General features: G+C 43.0%; 1 protein-coding gene across 6 annotated transcripts in view; it reads left to right on the top strand.

Moving 5' to 3' along the window:
* The window catches only part of TMEM63A (transmembrane protein 63A), a 38032-nt gene extending 22182 nt beyond the window's left edge, over positions 1 to 15850 (top strand). For 4 of the 6 annotated variants that reach the window (XM_054629126.2, XM_077176127.1, XM_077176125.1 and 1 more), the window contains 6 exons: positions 141 to 303; positions 1158 to 1263; positions 2218 to 2385; positions 6049 to 6164; positions 7057 to 7119; positions 7856 to 9227. In XM_054629126.2, coding sequence (XP_054485101.1) covers positions 141 to 303; positions 1158 to 1263; positions 2218 to 2385; positions 6049 to 6164; positions 7057 to 7119; positions 7856 to 8026 — 787 coding nt within the window. In that variant the 3' untranslated portion in view covers positions 8027 to 9227. The other 2 variants (XR_013181558.1, XR_008533936.2) reach the window with 2 other exon arrangements.
* The last annotated feature ends 1579 nt before the right edge of the window (positions 15851 to 17429 follow it).

Raw genomic sequence — 17429 nt, 5'->3', positions numbered from 1 at the left:
GAAGTTCTGCTGGCCACTTCCTAACCTACATAGTGCTTATTCTTACCAGAAGAGATTTCCAAAGGCAATAGGAACACATTGCACACCTCCAGGGTTTGCTTGCCTTCCTCCCAGCCAGTGTCTGGTGTCTTTCCTGGCAGATGTGTTTTCCTGCCTGACCAGGGAGCCTTCTTTGTGAACTATGTGATTGCCTCAGCCTTCGTGGGCAATGGGATGGAGCTGCTGCGCCTGCCGGGGCTCATCCTCTACACCATACGCATGATCATGGCCAAGTCCACAGCAGAGAGGAAAAACATCAAACAGGTACTGGAGCCCACCTGAGCAGGAGGCATTTCAATGGCTGATCCTTGTCAGAAACAGTGGCAGCACCCATCCTTCATACCATTAACTATCATCTCCTGACTTTTTTTTTTTTTTAGCCTTTGTTTCGCTTGTCCACGGCAGGTTCATATTCCCTTAATTCACAGCACAGATAGCAGGGAGGGATTTATTCCAGTCAGAGATGGTCAAAAATCAAAATCCAAGCTCTGAGTTTCAGGTATCAATCTCTTCATAGCTCTAAGTCAGAGTTTTATGATTTAGATTTTATAGAATAGTTCTGATTTTATCTTATAGTCTGAACTTCTGGGGTTTTTTTTTTTGTTTAAAACTGTCTAGAGTTAGTTTCTTCTGTCAGCCATCGGGTGTGTACAACTTGCTTTAAACTGAACATACACCTAGCAAAATATATCTTTTTGCCAATATTCCATTTTAAGAGGTGGACTTTCACTTCCAGGTGAAGTGTCATCTTTTGGCTTAAAATTCCAGGTGTTACAATGGGAACTTAAGCCTGAATGTAGCTACCACAGTGAGGTGAAGGTTCTGAGTCTGGCACAATTATTTTCTGCCTTGTGATTTTAAGGAGCTGCTTCTTGTAGATACAGATTCTCTGAGAAATTACATTAAGGTTAAGAAAGAAACAGCATCTTTTCTGTATGTCCAGGTAATAAAACCACAAAATACTTCCTCTAATTATATCATTTCTGCCTCTTAGGGAAATAACTGATCTCTCAGAACGAATAAGATAAGGTGAATTGTTGCTTTAGGGAATCTATTCTTAACTCCTGACACATTGATGGATGACTCGAGAGTTTTGAGTGTTTTGTTTTTGTTCCTAGCAACAGGCATTTGAATATGAATTTGGAGCAATGTATGCCTGGATGCTGTGTGTGTTCACTGTCATCATGGCCTACAGCATCACATGTCCCATCATTGTCCCTTTTGGTAAGTTTTCAAGTGGGCACTGTGGGAGTGAGATGGGGCATGTGGGAAGGCTCAGCTCTGCATTCTTATTCCCATTCAAATGCTGATAATCCTTAGGACTTGGATCCGAGTTTCCTTCCTTTCTTGTGGAAGAACAGTGAAAAAGATGATGAATTACTTAGCTCTTGTACTGCCTTTAGAGGTTCAAAATACATTTAATATCTATTAGATGTTTATTTTATTTCTCAAATTTGAGTGTACTGGCTTTGGTAGTTAGGGGTTTAGATCAGACATAAGTAGTACTAAATAATTTTATATAGTTGGTATTTTCATTTTCTAATCCGAAACTTTACAGAGCTAGATACAAGATAATTATCTAAATTAGATATTGTTCAGAACTGGTTTAATCAACAACCTTATTACTGGGAGAATGTGGCCAATTTTTCTGTAACAATGTAATTGATATTTACTTACATTCTGTTTTGTCTGCAGTTGTAAATATCTGAATGTGCCACTGCATCCCAGAGCTGTTGCAATTCATAGCTGCCACAGCAGTTGCTGGCTGTTTGTTTGGATAAGGAGTAGCTGACTTGAAATCCAGTCATCGATCTGGTGAAGGCTGAGAGGGAGATGTTAAGCCACTGTCATGCCTTCCTTACCAGCAACAGTGCAAGGGGAGCTGGGAAGTCTTCCCTACTGGCTTGGCCTCATGTGCCAGCACCTGGAAGGAGCTCTGGGCTCTCCCTGGGAGCACAAGAGGCACCACAGAGACAGAGAAGTGTGTGGAGAGGGGAGGGATGGAGATGCAACAAGCTCAGCTGCTAAGCTTTAGGAGCAGGTGCTGTCTTACAGTTGTACCCCTCTCGTGTCTGGGCTGCATCCACTCCCTTGGTTAGTGCAGATCCCTTCACAGAGCTGCTGCTTTTTATCAAACCTCCAACAGCCTCTGCTTGGCTCTGCTGTTTCCCCTGCCAGGTTTGATCTACATCCTCCTGAAGCACATGGTGGACCGTCACAACCTCTACTATGCCTATCTCCCTGCCAAGCTGGAGAAGAAGATGCACTTTGCAGCTGTCAATCAGGCCCTGGCAGCTCCCATCCTCTGCCTTTTCTGGCTCTATTTTTACTCATTTGTGAGGCTGGGTAAGTGTGGTGGTGTTGGAGGGTCCCCAGGATGAGGGAAGAGATGAGAATCTTGACTCTGTGTTTCAGAAGGCTGATTTATTATTTTATGATATATATTATATTAAAAGAAAATGATATACTAAAACTATACTGAAGAAAGAGAAAGGAGACATCAGAAGGCTAGAAAAGAAAGGAATGAATAATAAAATCTTGTGACTGCTCACAGCTGGCTGTCATTGGTCATCAAGTAAAAACAATTCGCATACTGGGTAAACAATTCTCCAAATCACATTCCAAAGCAGCAAAACATGGAGAAGCTGAAGCTTCCCAGCTTCTCAGAAGAAAAGATCCTAGTGAAAGGATTTTTTCAGAAAATATGTCTATGACAGGAGAGTATGACCTGTTTCCATCTGGAAGCTGCTCCCAGCTATCTTGCCAGCATCCCTGAATTAGATGTGAGCTCTCATAAAGCTTTCATAAGCTTTGTGGACTTTTCTATTTCCTTCCCTAAAGGGGGAGTCATGATGGTTTTCTGTGAACTACACAAGATTTGCACAAGAGCCTTTGATGGAGATGGCTGATATATTAAACTGTTAGCATGAGACTCTGTGTTCCTTCATTTCACAAGAGCTCATGTATTCCTTAAATCAGTACACCTGGAATTGCCCAGTTGGGCTGTGATGTGACAGAGTAAAAATCATTACATAGAACAAAAATCTACTCAGAATTAGCTCTTTATAGTGAAATGATCACTGGCTTCACTACCTGCATTTGTGCAGCCTGGGCATAAGTTTAATTTGCCTGGCTGAATTGGCTGCTGCCTTGCTTGTACAGGCATCTCTTAGGAAAAAATGCTAAAATGTTGGCTAATGCTAGTCCTTGCGTGTTCTACATCATCCATCAAATTTTACATGGAAGACTGCAGTGAGATGGTGACTCTCTTCCCCACATTGGGGTTTAAAACCACATGTTTTGTATGTAATTTATCTTTAAAATACAGAAATTCTGTGTTTTGCAAACACTTGGCATTGATTGTATTGGCTGTGCTGTACCAGCAGCTTTGATGTCAGAAAAAGGTGGGCAACATCTTATGGGTTTTTATCCATGATACAGGAGAAAGCATTTGGCATGGAATGGGAATGTCAGTGGTGCTGGAAGGCTTGGGTTCCCCTTCTTTAGAAGGAAGCTCCTGATAGCTGATTCATGACAGATGATTACATCTGCATTGTGGTTTTTAGCATTTCTGAGCAGCAGTTTCTGACCAGCAGTCAGAAAGGTGTTGTTGGCAGGCTGTCATCCAACTTTAGGGAGAGGTAAAGCTCCCTGTGCATGCAAGAGGCACTTGGAACTATTGCTTCAGGCTGTCCTTGGATTTGATAGATGTTCCTGCATTACTTGTATGTTTGAGAGTTTGTTTTTTCCCTTGTTTTGAGAGCTGCTTTTGCAACCAGTAAATCTGGTCTTCTAAATCAACAGGAGAATTTCTAAAGCATGCTTTAGAAAAATCAACTCCAAGCACTCAGCATCTGATGCACCTCTTTAATTGTTAGAAAGGAAATCCTGGTGAAATAAAAATTAAATCTTAATTATAATGTTTTTAGTTCTGCATGGTAAAACCATCAGTTGTCAGGGACCTTAATAATGGAAAACACAGGCTGGATTACCATGTTTGGCTTGGTCAATGTGGAGGATCCTGTTTACAGGATGTTGTTCAGTGGTTTGTCAGTGCACAGGGCAGTCTGAGAGGTAGAAATTAGATACTTTGATTTCATTGCCATTGATTTCACTGCTGCTTCTTGTGCCAAAAAGAAGGAAGGATAAGAGAGCTCTGCTTCCTTGTCTGCAAAATAGATCAGTTTATGGTGTAAAGCTTGTTTGCTTGGTCATTGACTTGTGTGGTTGGCTTGGTATGGGTGTTTGTCTGGTTGCAGAGTCCAATGACAATACTCTGGTTTCTCACTCCTCACATATTAATGTAATGCTGGAAAAACCTCTCCCCCAACTCTCAGCCAGGATCAAAAACCACCTGACTGCACACAGAAGGTGAGAGGCTGTACTCAGTTTTTCCTTCTCAGTGCCTCTATTCTTTCTCAGCTTTTATACCATCCATCCATCCATCCATCCATCCATCCATCCATCCATCCATCCATCCATCCATCCACACCCATCCACCCATCCTACACCACTGGGCCTCTCACCACAGAGGAGGTGAGGTCCTCTCTGCAGTTCAAGCCCCATCTCCTGGCACAGTCACTTGAATCCCATGTTCTCCAGAGCTGTTGGCAGGCAGGAGTTCTGAGGACACAGTGCAGGGAAAACTGGTGTGGGAGACTTTTCCTTCCTTAATCTCAGCTGTTTGCCTTGTGGTTTGCACTGTACATTGCCTTTGGTGTAGACACACCCTCACCACCTGATAAACACTCATGTAACCTGTGCTTATAAAAACAACCTCCCCTGAAGGACATTCCACAATACCCCTCGGGAGGTTTTTTCACTTCCTTTTTTTGGTTTGAACAATGATGTGTTTGTAGGGCTTTTTTGGTTCTGTTTTTTGCATGTGTGTGGTGGTTTTCCCCTTGTGAACAGACCTGTGCAGAGCTTCTATAACGTGCTAAAGTGTAAAACTTGTTTGTTCTATGCCACTGCATATGCTGGGGTTACCACAAAAATGTCTGAGAGTTAGTGTTGCCTCTTTTGTCTGAAGAAGCTTGGAAACAGTTAGGGCTTGCAGTGATGTTTACTTTTTCCTAATATTCTATTCAAGTCATCTTTACTGCAAAATGAGATTAATTTCTTTAGAATATTTCCCTAGTGGATCTGGAAAATAAGAAGTCACTGTAATCTTTAATACTTTCTCCGTGCTAGGCACCCATGTCCTTTCCTATAGTTTATTGCACTTTCCCTGAATTAAAAGTTACCTATCAGCCTAGTTCATATTTACTGTTCTTTCTCTTGATCTTTTTCCTTGGATTCTTCCAGTTCTGCTCATATTTTATTGTAGACAAGGCTATCCACCACTGAATTATTTTGTATAGGTGCCACTTTTTTTTTTATTTTCCTCTCTTCCCATGTTCTTTGATACCATCCCACTATTGACTGCTTTCCAGCAGTTGTATGCTGCAGTGCTATTGTTATCCCTCATATCTACATTTATTTTTCCTTCCAAATTGTACTTATTTCCTGTTTTCTACATACAGTTTTATCTTGCTGTTGTTTTTCTTTGTTTTGATCCTTTAAAGCAAGTGGGATGGTTTTATGTACCAAGACCATTTTGATTCTCCTCTTGCCCCACCTCCATCCCTTTGAGCTGATGGCAAAACATCCAATTTGGTGCCATCATCATAATTAATCTATGCAATTAATATTATATTTCACAGATCATTAATGAAAATACTTAAGAAGTGGGTCCAGAATGGATGAATGAGGGAGAAGAAGAATTACTCTGAGTCTTGTCTATCATTTAGGTATTACAGCAACATTTCTTGGCCCCTAGGAAAAGTGGGAGAACTTAGTGTATAATGACATTCTCTTGTTTGTAGCTGGAAGTGGGCTGCCCATTCCTCTAAGAAAAAAAATCCATGAAGCTTCTGAAAATGAGGAGGATAAATAAAGGCTTCTTTTGGTTTTGTTGGATTTTTCTGCTATGTGTTTTTTTATTGTATTCTTTGAATATTTTTCTAGGTTTTAAAGCACCTACAACAATGTTTACCTTGCTGGTTGTCAACATCACCATTGTTATTTGCTTGGCTTACACTTGTTTTGGCTGTTTCAAGTACCTGAGCCCACTGAATTATAGGGTAAGTGATGGATACCTGTCCTTTCAGCACCTACCTGTGTGCTTGATGGAGCATCAGCTGTTCCTGGTGGGTTGTCCCTTCCTTCCTGCTGAGAGCCTGTAGTATAGGTGGGGCTGCTTGGCAGAGTGGAAAGTCTCTGTGTCTGCAGGAACTGAATTTGAGAGAAAAGAGCAGTATGGAAAAAGTATCCTGGGCTGCATCCCCAGCAGTGTGGCCAGCAGGTTGAGGGAGGGGATTCTGCCCCTCTGCAGGGCTGCATCCAGCTCTGGGGTTCCAGCACAAGGAAGGACAGGGACCTCTTGGAGCAAATCCAGAGAATACAACCAAGATGATCAGAGGGATGGAGCACCTCTGCTATGAGGCCAGGCTGGGAGAATTGGAGGTGTTCAGCCTGAGCTGACCTAATTGCAACCTTCCAAAAAAAGGCTTCCCTTCCAGGCAGCCTACAAAAAAAGGTGGAGGGAGACTTTTTACAAGAACATGTAGTGAGAGGACAAGGGGGAATGGCTTTAAACTGACAGTAGGTTTAGATTAGGTATAGTAAGAAATTCTTTGCTGTGATGTTGCTGGGGCACTAGCACAGGTTGCTCAGTGATATTGTGGGTGCCCATCCCTGAAAGTGTTCAAGGCCAGGGTGGATGGAACTTGGAGCAACCTGGTCTAGTGGAAGGTGTCCCTGCCCATGGCAGGGGCTTGGAGCTCGATGATCTTTAAGGTCCCTTCTAAGTCAAACCTTTCTATGATTCTGTGTAGAAGGATGGATGGAGAGAGTGCCAGAACTGCACTGAGATCTGTCTGTGCAGGTTTTGGGTGCTCATGATCTGTGGGTATTGTTTTCACTCACCAGTTTGATGTTGTCTCTCTCTCTTTCCCCACCTATTGATGGTTACAGATTGAAGACACACAAGGTGAAAGAGGAAAAGACACAGATGTACCAACAGTCCCAACATCTTCAGTAAGAACCTAAGAGTTATTAATATTCCCTTACTTTTCCTAGAAAAACCTAATTTCTCACCCTGCTTACCAAAGAGCTTGTGGAGCACGTTATCTACATGGATTGTGGGATTTGCCACCTGCATGTGAGACCAGAGATGGTGCTCCCAGGTGGTGTTCCAGAAGTACCTTTGGTTTTAGGAGCAGCTGAGACACACTGCTTCCAGCAGCTCTGTGTGCTGTGTTCTGTGCCCTGCTCCAGACAGAGCCTCACATCTGGACAGCTGCCAAATGCAGTCAGTTGCCACTGCTGTGATTCTGAATGGTGTGACGTGTAGCAGGTCTTGCTTGCCATGTCACTGAGAAGGACATAGGACTGAGGCAGGAGGAAAGGCCCTGGTGCCACAGTCAAGAGGTGCAGGGGAGTGTTGCACCAGGAAGCCTCCAGCAGGGTGCAAAAGGCCTGAGGTGTTGAGGTGAAGAATGGGAAAAGGATGAAGAGAAGAGTGACAAGGGGGAAATTCTCCTGGGTAGGAGAAGCTTTTGGCCCTCTGTTTCCTTGCTTGTCGTTAAACTGTTATTTCCTGACTTTGACCTTTTCTAGCATTTCTGTAAAGCAGCAACACCTTGAGATTGAGGGAGATGTTGTGCCATAAATGTGTGCAGATGTTCAGTGTCTAGCAGGACTGCATCCAGTTGTCCCATCTCAAAGCCCTGTGCTTTGAGAGACCACTAAAAGCCCTCACTTGTGATTTCAGATGTACGTGCCCCAGGTTCTGCGTCCCCACCCCACCGAGAGGACGGTGCTGGCCCCCACGGAGCAGCAGTCCTACGGCACCATGGACAACACCTCTTCCCAGGCAGAGGGAATCAGAAACTACACCGCAGGACCTGCAGGGGTGGAGCAGGCATCGGGAGCTTCGCTCTGAGCTGTGTTGTGAGCACGAACACAAGGTGGAGCACTTGGCCCAGGTTTAGCAGAACTAATTCCCTGCCTCCTCCTCCTCCTTCTAAGTATTCGGCGTTATTTATGTATTCCTGCCTGCAGAAAAGGTACAGAAATAATTCATTGTGTGGTCTGCAGCTGTGCTGGGAGATTAAAAAGCAGATGCCTTGGGACTGATTGTTTTCCAGGCTGTCTACACACGTTGTGAAACAAATAAGTTGAACGTGGAGATGCTGATCCTCAGGGACTTCACTTCTGCTAGCTCACCACTTGCCTTATGAAGATAACTTATGCTGCATATAGATAACTGGTCACCAAAGCCAATGCAGCTATTAGAGCTGTCATTTATTTATTAAAAAAATTCTTCCCTTTTTAAAAACCCCCCAAATTTATTATTTATAAACCTCTTGGGATGTGTTAAATCCCGAGACAATGCCACTTTTGATGAAAATGCTGTTTGTGTGGGTGCTGAGAATGGTGTGTGGGAGTCTCTCCTCTTTTCACCCAAAGTAGTCAGCATAGTTTTGATCATGTTGCTTTTTTTTTCCTTGAAAGAGATGAGGGAATAACTGTGCACTTGGGTACTAAAAGTACCAAAGCAAAAAGACTGGTGTAAAGAAGGGAGTGATTTATCTGATACTGTTTTTATATATTTTTGGAGGGCATTTAGGTTCTTCATTTCTGTTCACTATTTTTAAGGGCCTTCCACAATGAAAGCTCACCTGCCAACAGTAAAGGATGTAAACATTTTATCTCTTTTAGTCTTGGGTTAAAATGACAGATCTCTGGGTTTTCTCTATCGTGCCAATTATATGAGTTGTAAGATACTAAGTTTTTAAATTATGTAGTAGGTGCTAATCTATTCTGAAGTGCAATGTGTCAAAGTATAACTAATAATCACAGAGCAATAAAACACTGAGTTTAGAAAAAAATCGGGCTGTCTTGATTTATTTATTCTTTTCTCTGTGTGTTGAAACAGTCCTTTTGCTGGCTGCCTCACAGCATGGTCATGAACTCTTCTTAGGAGCACTGTCACAAGCCTTAGGATGACAGAATGTCCCATGAGGAATTTGAATACTTTTGGATTTCTCTAGGGGATGAATCTTGGTGACCTATGGGTAGGAGAAGCTTTTGGCCCTCTGTTTCCTTGCTTGTTGTTAAACTGTTATTTCCTGACTTTGACCTTTTCTAGCATGTCTGTAAAGCAGCAACATCTTGAGATTGAAGGAGACTTTGTGCCATAAATGTGTGCAGATGTTCAGTGTCTTGCAGGACTGCCTCCAGCTTCCCAAGTACAGCCCTCAGACAAGTGCTGAGCATGAGACCTGCCTGCTGCAAGAAGGATCCTGTGGAGCTCTGAGCCCTCTGATTACAAACCCATCCTGTTAGCTGAAAATGCACCTCCTGGTTCTTAAAAAGCAGGTGAGGAGCCTTGGCTACTGAGGGGGACATGCATTTGTCAGACTGTTTTATACTTTCACTTTAGTGGTGCAGTTCAGTCAGGGGTTTGTGCATGTGTGCGTGTGCATTTTGATTTTTAGCAATCATGGCATTATGAAGTGGTGTGTACCTCGTGCACACACTGCAATTCCAGTTTGGTGTTCAAATCAAGAAGGGAAAAAACCCAACAGACTCTAATTTTTTTACTCATCTGTCAGTGTCTCACACAGATGTGAGGTCACAGGGAGGAGGCAGCTTGTTGTGTTAATTAGATCAGAAGCCTGTGATTGTTCTGACTTGTTTCTAGCTGCACTACCCCATCTCACCCAGGTGTCTGCAGCAGCAGTGGGTGCTTATGTGTGTGCTCATTGAAGAATCAAATAAATCATTCAGCTGCCACACTTGACCTGTTTACTGTGCTGGTGCTGTGCTGGTTTTATGCTCTGTGATATAACTCACTTTTTTCAACAGATGACTTTTGATACTCACTGTGAGGTTCTATGTGTCATATTGAGGACAAAAACTCTTTTAATGATTTGGTTTCCTTTTTGTGCCTGGGAGGTTGCTGAACCTTGGTGGTGACACTTCTTGTGGCTGGCACAAGCTGAGCACAGGCAGGGCCATCTCTCCTGTGAGCTTGAGTAAACCCACCTCCAGCCATGCTAAGGTGCTTCAGATAGAGAATATGGAAAACCCCTGAGGTAATGGAAAGTTACATCTTGCTAAAAAGTCGCTGGTGGCATTTGAGGAACCAGTTCATGTGTCAAGGGTTCTATTTTGTTATCACAGTGGTAAAACAGTGCTCCTCCTGAGACAGATCCATACCTGGAGCCCCACTTTATTGTATTCCAAAGAGATGCAAAAGACAAAGCCCCAAGCACTGCAAAAACCTGTCCATGCAGAGGATGTGTTGATCAGAGGTTTGTGCCTAGTTGAAGGACTACAGAGCCTGAGAAGAAGAGAAGGAAAGAAACCAGCCCCTACTCTAGGACTTCAGTTTCTCAGCTGCTTAGTTTTTCTGGGTACTCCTTCCCTTCTCTTCTGTCTGGCACTGACAGAACAGGGAAAAAGTGGTTCCTAAGAGATTCCTAGCTTCTTCTACAGGTTTTACAACACAGCATTTTTCATAGTGAAAACTGCAGTGGTTTTGGAAAATATTTGAAAACTGCAGTAGTATTTTCTGATAGGGAAATCACCTGCATATTTCACTTATTGTGTAGCAGCCATTCCTGTTTGCCATTGTACTCTGTTGCAGTTAAACTCATAGAAGTGTCTATGGTATTAGGACAGGCACCAGTTGGAGAAAAGGCTGGGGTCACCTATTAGTAAATTATCACAAGAGCTGTGTACAGCAATACACAAATTATAGGCTGGTTTAGCATCTTTGCTGTGCTGTGCTTGCTTCACTATTATCTTTTGGGTCTCTCTCTGAGAGCTGGAAGTAATAAGGAAACTGCCCTGGCTCTGCTTCATTCCTTCTTGCTGGTGGATATCTGCAAGGGAATAAAATTAGATCAGCAGGAGAAACTCCTTGCATTCCTGACTGAGCCTTAGAGAAAAGCTGAGGGATGGAAGCCTCAACAAATGTGGATATTGGCTGCACTGTATTTGAAATTCGTATTTAAAGCCATGGCACATTCTTTACTGTTCTTTTTATAAACCTTTTGGCAGGCAGCCTAAGCAAATGGCCCAGCTGGAGTTGCTGACTGTGGCTCCCAGAAGCTCCCATATTTGTTGGGATCCAGCTCCTGCTGCTCGCCTCGCATTGCTCAGTTGGAGCAGCGCCTCCCCCACGCTGAGGCTGAGGCTGAGTCCTTCCCGACATTCCAGCAGCGCCCCCGGGGGCAGGAATCCCGGGCAAGCTGACACTCCCTCCACAGGAGGAATCCTGGACAGGCTGACACTCTCCCTCCACAGGATGGAATCCTGGACAGACTGACACTCTCCCTCCACAGGATGGAATCCTGGACAGGCTGACACTCTCCCTGCACAGGATGGAATCCTGGACAGACTGACACTCTCCCTCCACAGGAGGAATCCTGGACAGACTGACACTCTCCCTCCACAAGAGGAATCCTGGACAGGCTGACACTCTCCCTCCACAAGAGGAATCCTGGACAAACAGACACTCTCCCTCCACAGGATGGAATGCTGGACAAACTGACACTCTCCCTCCACAGGATGGAATGCTGGACAAACTGACACTCTCCCTGCACAGGAGGAATGCTGGACAAACTGACACTCTCCCTGCACAGGAGGAATGCTGGACAAACAGACACTCTCCCTGCACAGGTGGAAGCCCCAGAGCTCGGGCTGTGATGGGATTCTCTGTGACACAGCTGACAGGGCAGCCTCTGACACTTTGAAGGATGGAGCTCATTTGATACTGTACCACAGGGTACACTTCTGCAAGGACTTCAGGGCAGATGAATTTCTTCCAGAGTGAGGAAAATGCTCCGTGGTTTGCTGAGGCTCAGAAGCCTTGGCTTGCTTGGATACACAGAGCTCTGTGCCAGGATTCTGTGTGCCAGGCCCATCTGGCTCACCTCCAGCCCTCTTACAACACATCCTCAACACCCAAATCATTGCAATTTCTCATTTGCATGAGGTGCACACGTTTGTGCTTTGTTTTCCTCTGGGCTTTTCCCATATCCTGAGCCAAAAGCAGATCTTTGTGCTGGCTAAGTTTCCAAGTGCTCCAGTGTAGCAGAGGGCCATGTTCTTTCTGTCTTTTTACAGAGGTCCAGTTCCCAGCTCTGCTTGCCCACACATGCTGGCAGCACAACTGAAGCTTTCTTGTGTCTGTTCTACAGATAATCTGGTTATGAGTGTTTTGGAAGCCTTTTGCTTTTGGAAGCCTTCTCTTCAAGAAGAGAAGGCTTCAAATCTGCTGCTTCTTCATCCCAGAAGCAGCAGACCACAGAGTTTTCACCTGGCTTTTAGCAAAAGTGAGGTGAGAAGCAGAAGATTTGGGGAGAAGGGAGCTTTATCCCAAGTCTATTGACTACAAAGAAAAGACACCCTTTATTGTCTCAAAACTGCAACAATATAAGGGAATGCACACATTTAATTCCAAATGATGGCCAGGGTCACATGTCTTATCTGAAAGTGGTCTCACAAATTCCTTGTCTGTCACATCTAGACAAGACTTCTTGAAGGATTCTGCTTGTCACCTGTCTGTAACAGCTGCAAGTGCCTGTTCCAGATATTTCAGAAGTACAGAAGTTGTTTTTTTTTTCTTTCTGAGGACAGCTGTCTGAAGGATAAAAACAGAAAGGAAACAACTAAAAGTGGAGAGACTGAAGATTGGGCCATTATAATGGAACGTTCTTCCCTATAATTTTTTGGTTCTTGGCATTTGCTCTGTGTCCCACATCCTTTTGGTTAGAATGGAGCATCTCAGCTGCAGCCAATACAACTTCAAGTGGAAATAGGCAGGGCTGTAAATAGCCAAGAAGGAGAGAGGGAAATTTTTGTATCTGCTCCCAGACTCAGTGGTTAACTAAGTGCTGGTTAATAATGAATGAAAGCACTTTTCTCAAAAGTGATGTTGAGGATAGAATTCTAGAAGTCCAGTGTATGGTATGTCATAAGATGCTCCTAAATAAAACAGGAGCCAGATTTTGTTGCTGTCTCATCATTGCTGCTGTGTGGTTGTGAACCTCCCAAAAGGGTGAAAGTTTGTGAGAGAAGTTAGGGGCTGGTTTTGAAAGGCACCTATCTGTTGTGCTTCTTAGATGTTCATTGAAATTAAAAGTGAAAAAAAAAAATGTTGCAGTACAGGAGGAAGACTGAGAGCTGAGGAAATGTAAGAGATATGTATTTTTGTACACAGCTGGCCTTCCTTCTGTATGGAGAATCTTTCATGCATTTGGTGCTGGTTTATGCTTGGATTTTCAGACTGATTGGCTTTTTTATAGCCTGCTCTCCTGAAATGTAAAGCACTAAGTTGCCTTCTTTCAAGTGAAGATGTTCCATGTCAAAACTTATTTGGAATTCTAAATAGGTTTTTTTTTTCCCTAAGGCAAATTATCAGTATTTTTCCCCTCCATCTACAGAGACAGAGAAATAAAACCATCCACAGATGAAACTGGAAAAAAGCAAGTGATTTAAAGAATTGCTAAGTACCATAATTTGGTTGCAGGCATTGAAATTCTTTATGATAGGATTCTAGATTTAGAGAATGAAGTAGGGTTTTCTTGTTCTTCTATATTTTAAATCTGTAACTTCAAAAATGTTCCTGAAATAGGAAAAATTAATTCCCTTTTGAGATGGGGAATCAGAATCTGCTGGGAAGAAAAGGGCAAAAATTGAGAAATAAATCAATTGAGCACCTTTAAGAGGAATCATTGAAGTTATTTATCTTTAAAGAGTGGAGAAATTAGGAGAATGACATCATCTGTGTTCTGCACTGGGTTCTTCTGCTCAGTTTGTGTGAGATATTGCTTAAACCCTCTTTGGTTTCTCTGAAGTATTAATAATTCCCTTCTGATCACTGCAAAATGCCTTATGAGCCACAAAAGACTTGGGGTGATAAACAAACATCCACTGAGACAAAAATGCAGGGCTGGACCTTAGCTCCCTGAAACCTATACAAGAATTCCTAGAACTCATGGGGTACAAATGTGTTTGTACACAAAGCCACCCAACAGTGCAGGCTTGGCTGAAAAAGAGCTAAAAAGCTCTTGGTTCTTTGGGTGCTTGGGAGTTTATCCCTGGTGTTTCTGCTCACCTCTGCCCTGTGCTGCACTCCCTCTGATCAGTTTGTGGTTTGAACTACTGCTGCAAAGGATTATCTTTCATTTAAAAGGTGATGAAACTCATCATTTCCATCTCTTTTATTGCTCATCATATCCTCAAAACCTCAGACATTCAGTTATTAAACACAGGGAGGGCACCATCATCCTCAGCATCTTTCAACCCCGTCAGGAAGGGATTTGGAAGCCTGAGCTTTGGAGCACACCTGGCCAGGGGAAGGAGCTGTCACCACTCAGCACAGACCTGTTGATAAATATCTGCTCTCCAGAAGACAGCTGACAATTGTAATGGGGCTAATTCTTCCAGCAGCACTGGCATAACACCATCAGGGCTGTCTGGCACTGCACAGGGTATTTCTTCCATGAAAGAAAACTAATCCTGAGCAAGACAGTTTTAGTGTGACTTATGTTCCTTGAAGTGCTATTACAGCAAGTAAAACAAGCAGCATCATTTCTCAGTGGTTTAAAATAAGCTACACTGAAATCAATATGGATTTATTCCTTGTCTCTTTCCACAGCACCAGGAGGAGCTTTCCACTGCTCTTGCAGACAAAAATGTGTCTTCATTTAGTGCATATTATGTATTGCACTTGCTGTAAAACAGAATTGTGCATTGGATTGAGTGCCTTGAACCTCAGTCCTGCCCCTGAGCAATTGCAGCTGACTCAGTGGTCATGACTGGTACCCTTCATGGATCTAGAGCTAGCTCTGATGCTAGGCTTAACACATCCTATTTTCCATCAAATGATGGTTTCACTTCCTTTTTCTTATGAAAGTGTGATTTCTATTCATATTTTTTTTCATTCACGATCTGCGTAATGCCTGACACTTTTGTTTAATGTGTATGAAGTCCTGTCTTGTTGTGTAAGATGTCCAAAGGCTGCATATGGTGACTTGGATTTTTCAGGACATTATGGTTTGCAGTTTAAAAATCAGAAGTCAAATTTGGTTGTAGTGGGAGTTTGTTTATCTGGAGCTGTATGAGAAGATTATGACCTTACTTGTATTTTTCCATACCAGAAGCAGAAACTTTTCAAAGCACTTCAGCTGGGGAGGAAGAGTACAAGTTGTTTATTTTCAGTGGCATCTCCATGGTTCCAAACCCCTTATCAAGACTCTTAATGAGCTATGACTGGATAATTAAAAAGTAGGGTTTAGGTCAGCTGCTTCTGCTTTCAGTGTGGGATAAATGCATGTTTTGGAGCAATTTAATGTGGCAGGGCTTTTAGGACAGCAGTTTCTTTGAGGAGAGACTTTGGGGCAACTTTGGACCAGAAATTGGAGCTTCATTAAGAAGTGGCCCTGGAGCAAAACAAAATGTTTTGAGCATCAAAGTGTCACCATATTCTGTGTTATGCTGAAGGCTGTAGCTACTCTTTCAGAGCCTTATCTCCAAGAAACAGCTCAGCCAGCCCAAGAGCATCACACTTAGCCTTTTTAGAGAAAATTCCCTGCCTGAATGGCAGGTCCTCAGCTGGCTGACACAAACAAGAACAATTGTAACAGTGCAGGGACTCATTTTGTACTGCTTATTATTATTATTGTAATAGTCTGATATGCAGCTACTTGCTAACAGAAATGTTAAAACTATTAAATGTTAAAATGTTAAACTATTTCTGGTGATCTGTACCAAATAATTGCCTGTAGCCAGTACCAGAGAGTATCAGAAGTGAATCTGGATTCACTCAAGGTGCTTGTCAATCCAGATTTCAGGTTCCTGGGGGAGTTGCTCTCTACAGGATGAGATGCAGATGCTACCACTGGCTCACAGACAGTTCTTTAGTGTTAAACCTTGCACTAGAGGTGGTGGGATTGGCTGTGTTTTGCTAAAACCAGAGGTTATTTTGAAAAGGGAAGAGGAACTGAGGGCAGGACACAATTAGCTATACAGCTACTGTATAGCTAATTTCTTACTTTTTCACTTTGTCATAGCATTTCACTGCATTTTTATCTAACTGTAGGTAACCAGGTGATGAGTAACAGCTGTGGGCTTAAGGTTTGAGAAGTGTGACATCAAAATTCAGAACAAACTCTGCTATATATCAGGTATTTAATTATCATTTTTAAACTCCTAAAATCTAGACCTGGTGTGCAGAGCAGGTCAGGACAGCCTTGTGCAGGAGGGTGTGCAGTGGTGGCTGTAGAGGCTGTTCTTTTCAGAGGTGAGCCAATTCCTCCTGAATAAGGATCTCTCTTTCACCATACTGCTCCTGAAACAAGTTTGGGAAGGGTCCTCTCCACAGAGAGTCTATTTCTGTGTTTTCTTCCAGAGTGCTCAAAACAGACTGGCCTGCATCACACACCATTTTGCAAATGTGAAGACAAATTTTGACTGGACAAAAGCATTTCCAATTAAGCATGGAATTAGTGCTCACTACTATTTTGTCTTAACTGAAGAACAGCTGGAGGATCAAATCTAGCAGGGAGAGCTGAGAGCTCCTCTGCCTTACTCTACTGGCACCCAGGTGCAGCAGGCACAGGAAAAGGTCTCACCTCTGCTCAGAAAACTGATCCAGGCTGGTCCCTCTGCCCTGATGATTTCTGTCAGGGTTGGTGGTGGTGGCTCTCAGCACTAGGATTTGAATGTGCCCAGCAGGAGAGTCCATTGCCTCCTGTGAAAAACAAACTGTGTGGTATGCTTGAGTCTAAAGCCTTTTGGGATGGAGCCTGGATCTGCTGAGCTCCTGATCTGAGCTTCCATTTCAATTAATATTGTGAAATAATATTAATCCATGCAAGTGTTATTGGTAGATTGTATTTCCCTGTGCTTTCAGAAGTAGAGAAGGACATCAGAAGTGACTGAAGAACAAAACCACACTGAAATCAGTCATCTGGACATGGTTTAAGACCTGTTTGAAGCTCAGCTGCACACACTGGGGACAGGAGCTGGTAAAGCCATACAGTCCTTCAATTTTCTTTGAGCAGTTTGCCTTCAATCTGACCTCTGTGACAGATGGAGTACAGCATTGATAGTTCTGAGCTGATGTTTCTCCTAGCTGGTACCAAGCAAAATCTCAGATGTTAAAAGAATTAAAAGAATCACACAGGAGTTATTCAAAAATTTAATTTGCTTTTCTTTTAATTTTGAATTAATAATATTTTTATCCTTTAGCAAGAGGTATTTATAACACCCTGCCAAAGCAGTGCAAAGCCACAATGTGTTGGGCCTACCTAGGGCTATGATTTAAG

The sequence above is a fragment of the Agelaius phoeniceus genome, chromosome 3 (assembly GCF_051311805.1).
Source record: "Agelaius phoeniceus isolate bAgePho1 chromosome 3, bAgePho1.hap1, whole genome shotgun sequence".
NCBI classification, from domain to species: domain Eukaryota; kingdom Metazoa; phylum Chordata; class Aves; order Passeriformes; family Icteridae; genus Agelaius; species Agelaius phoeniceus.
Note: the sequence above shows the minus strand (reverse complement) of the source record. Positions and strands in the feature narration are given on the sequence as shown.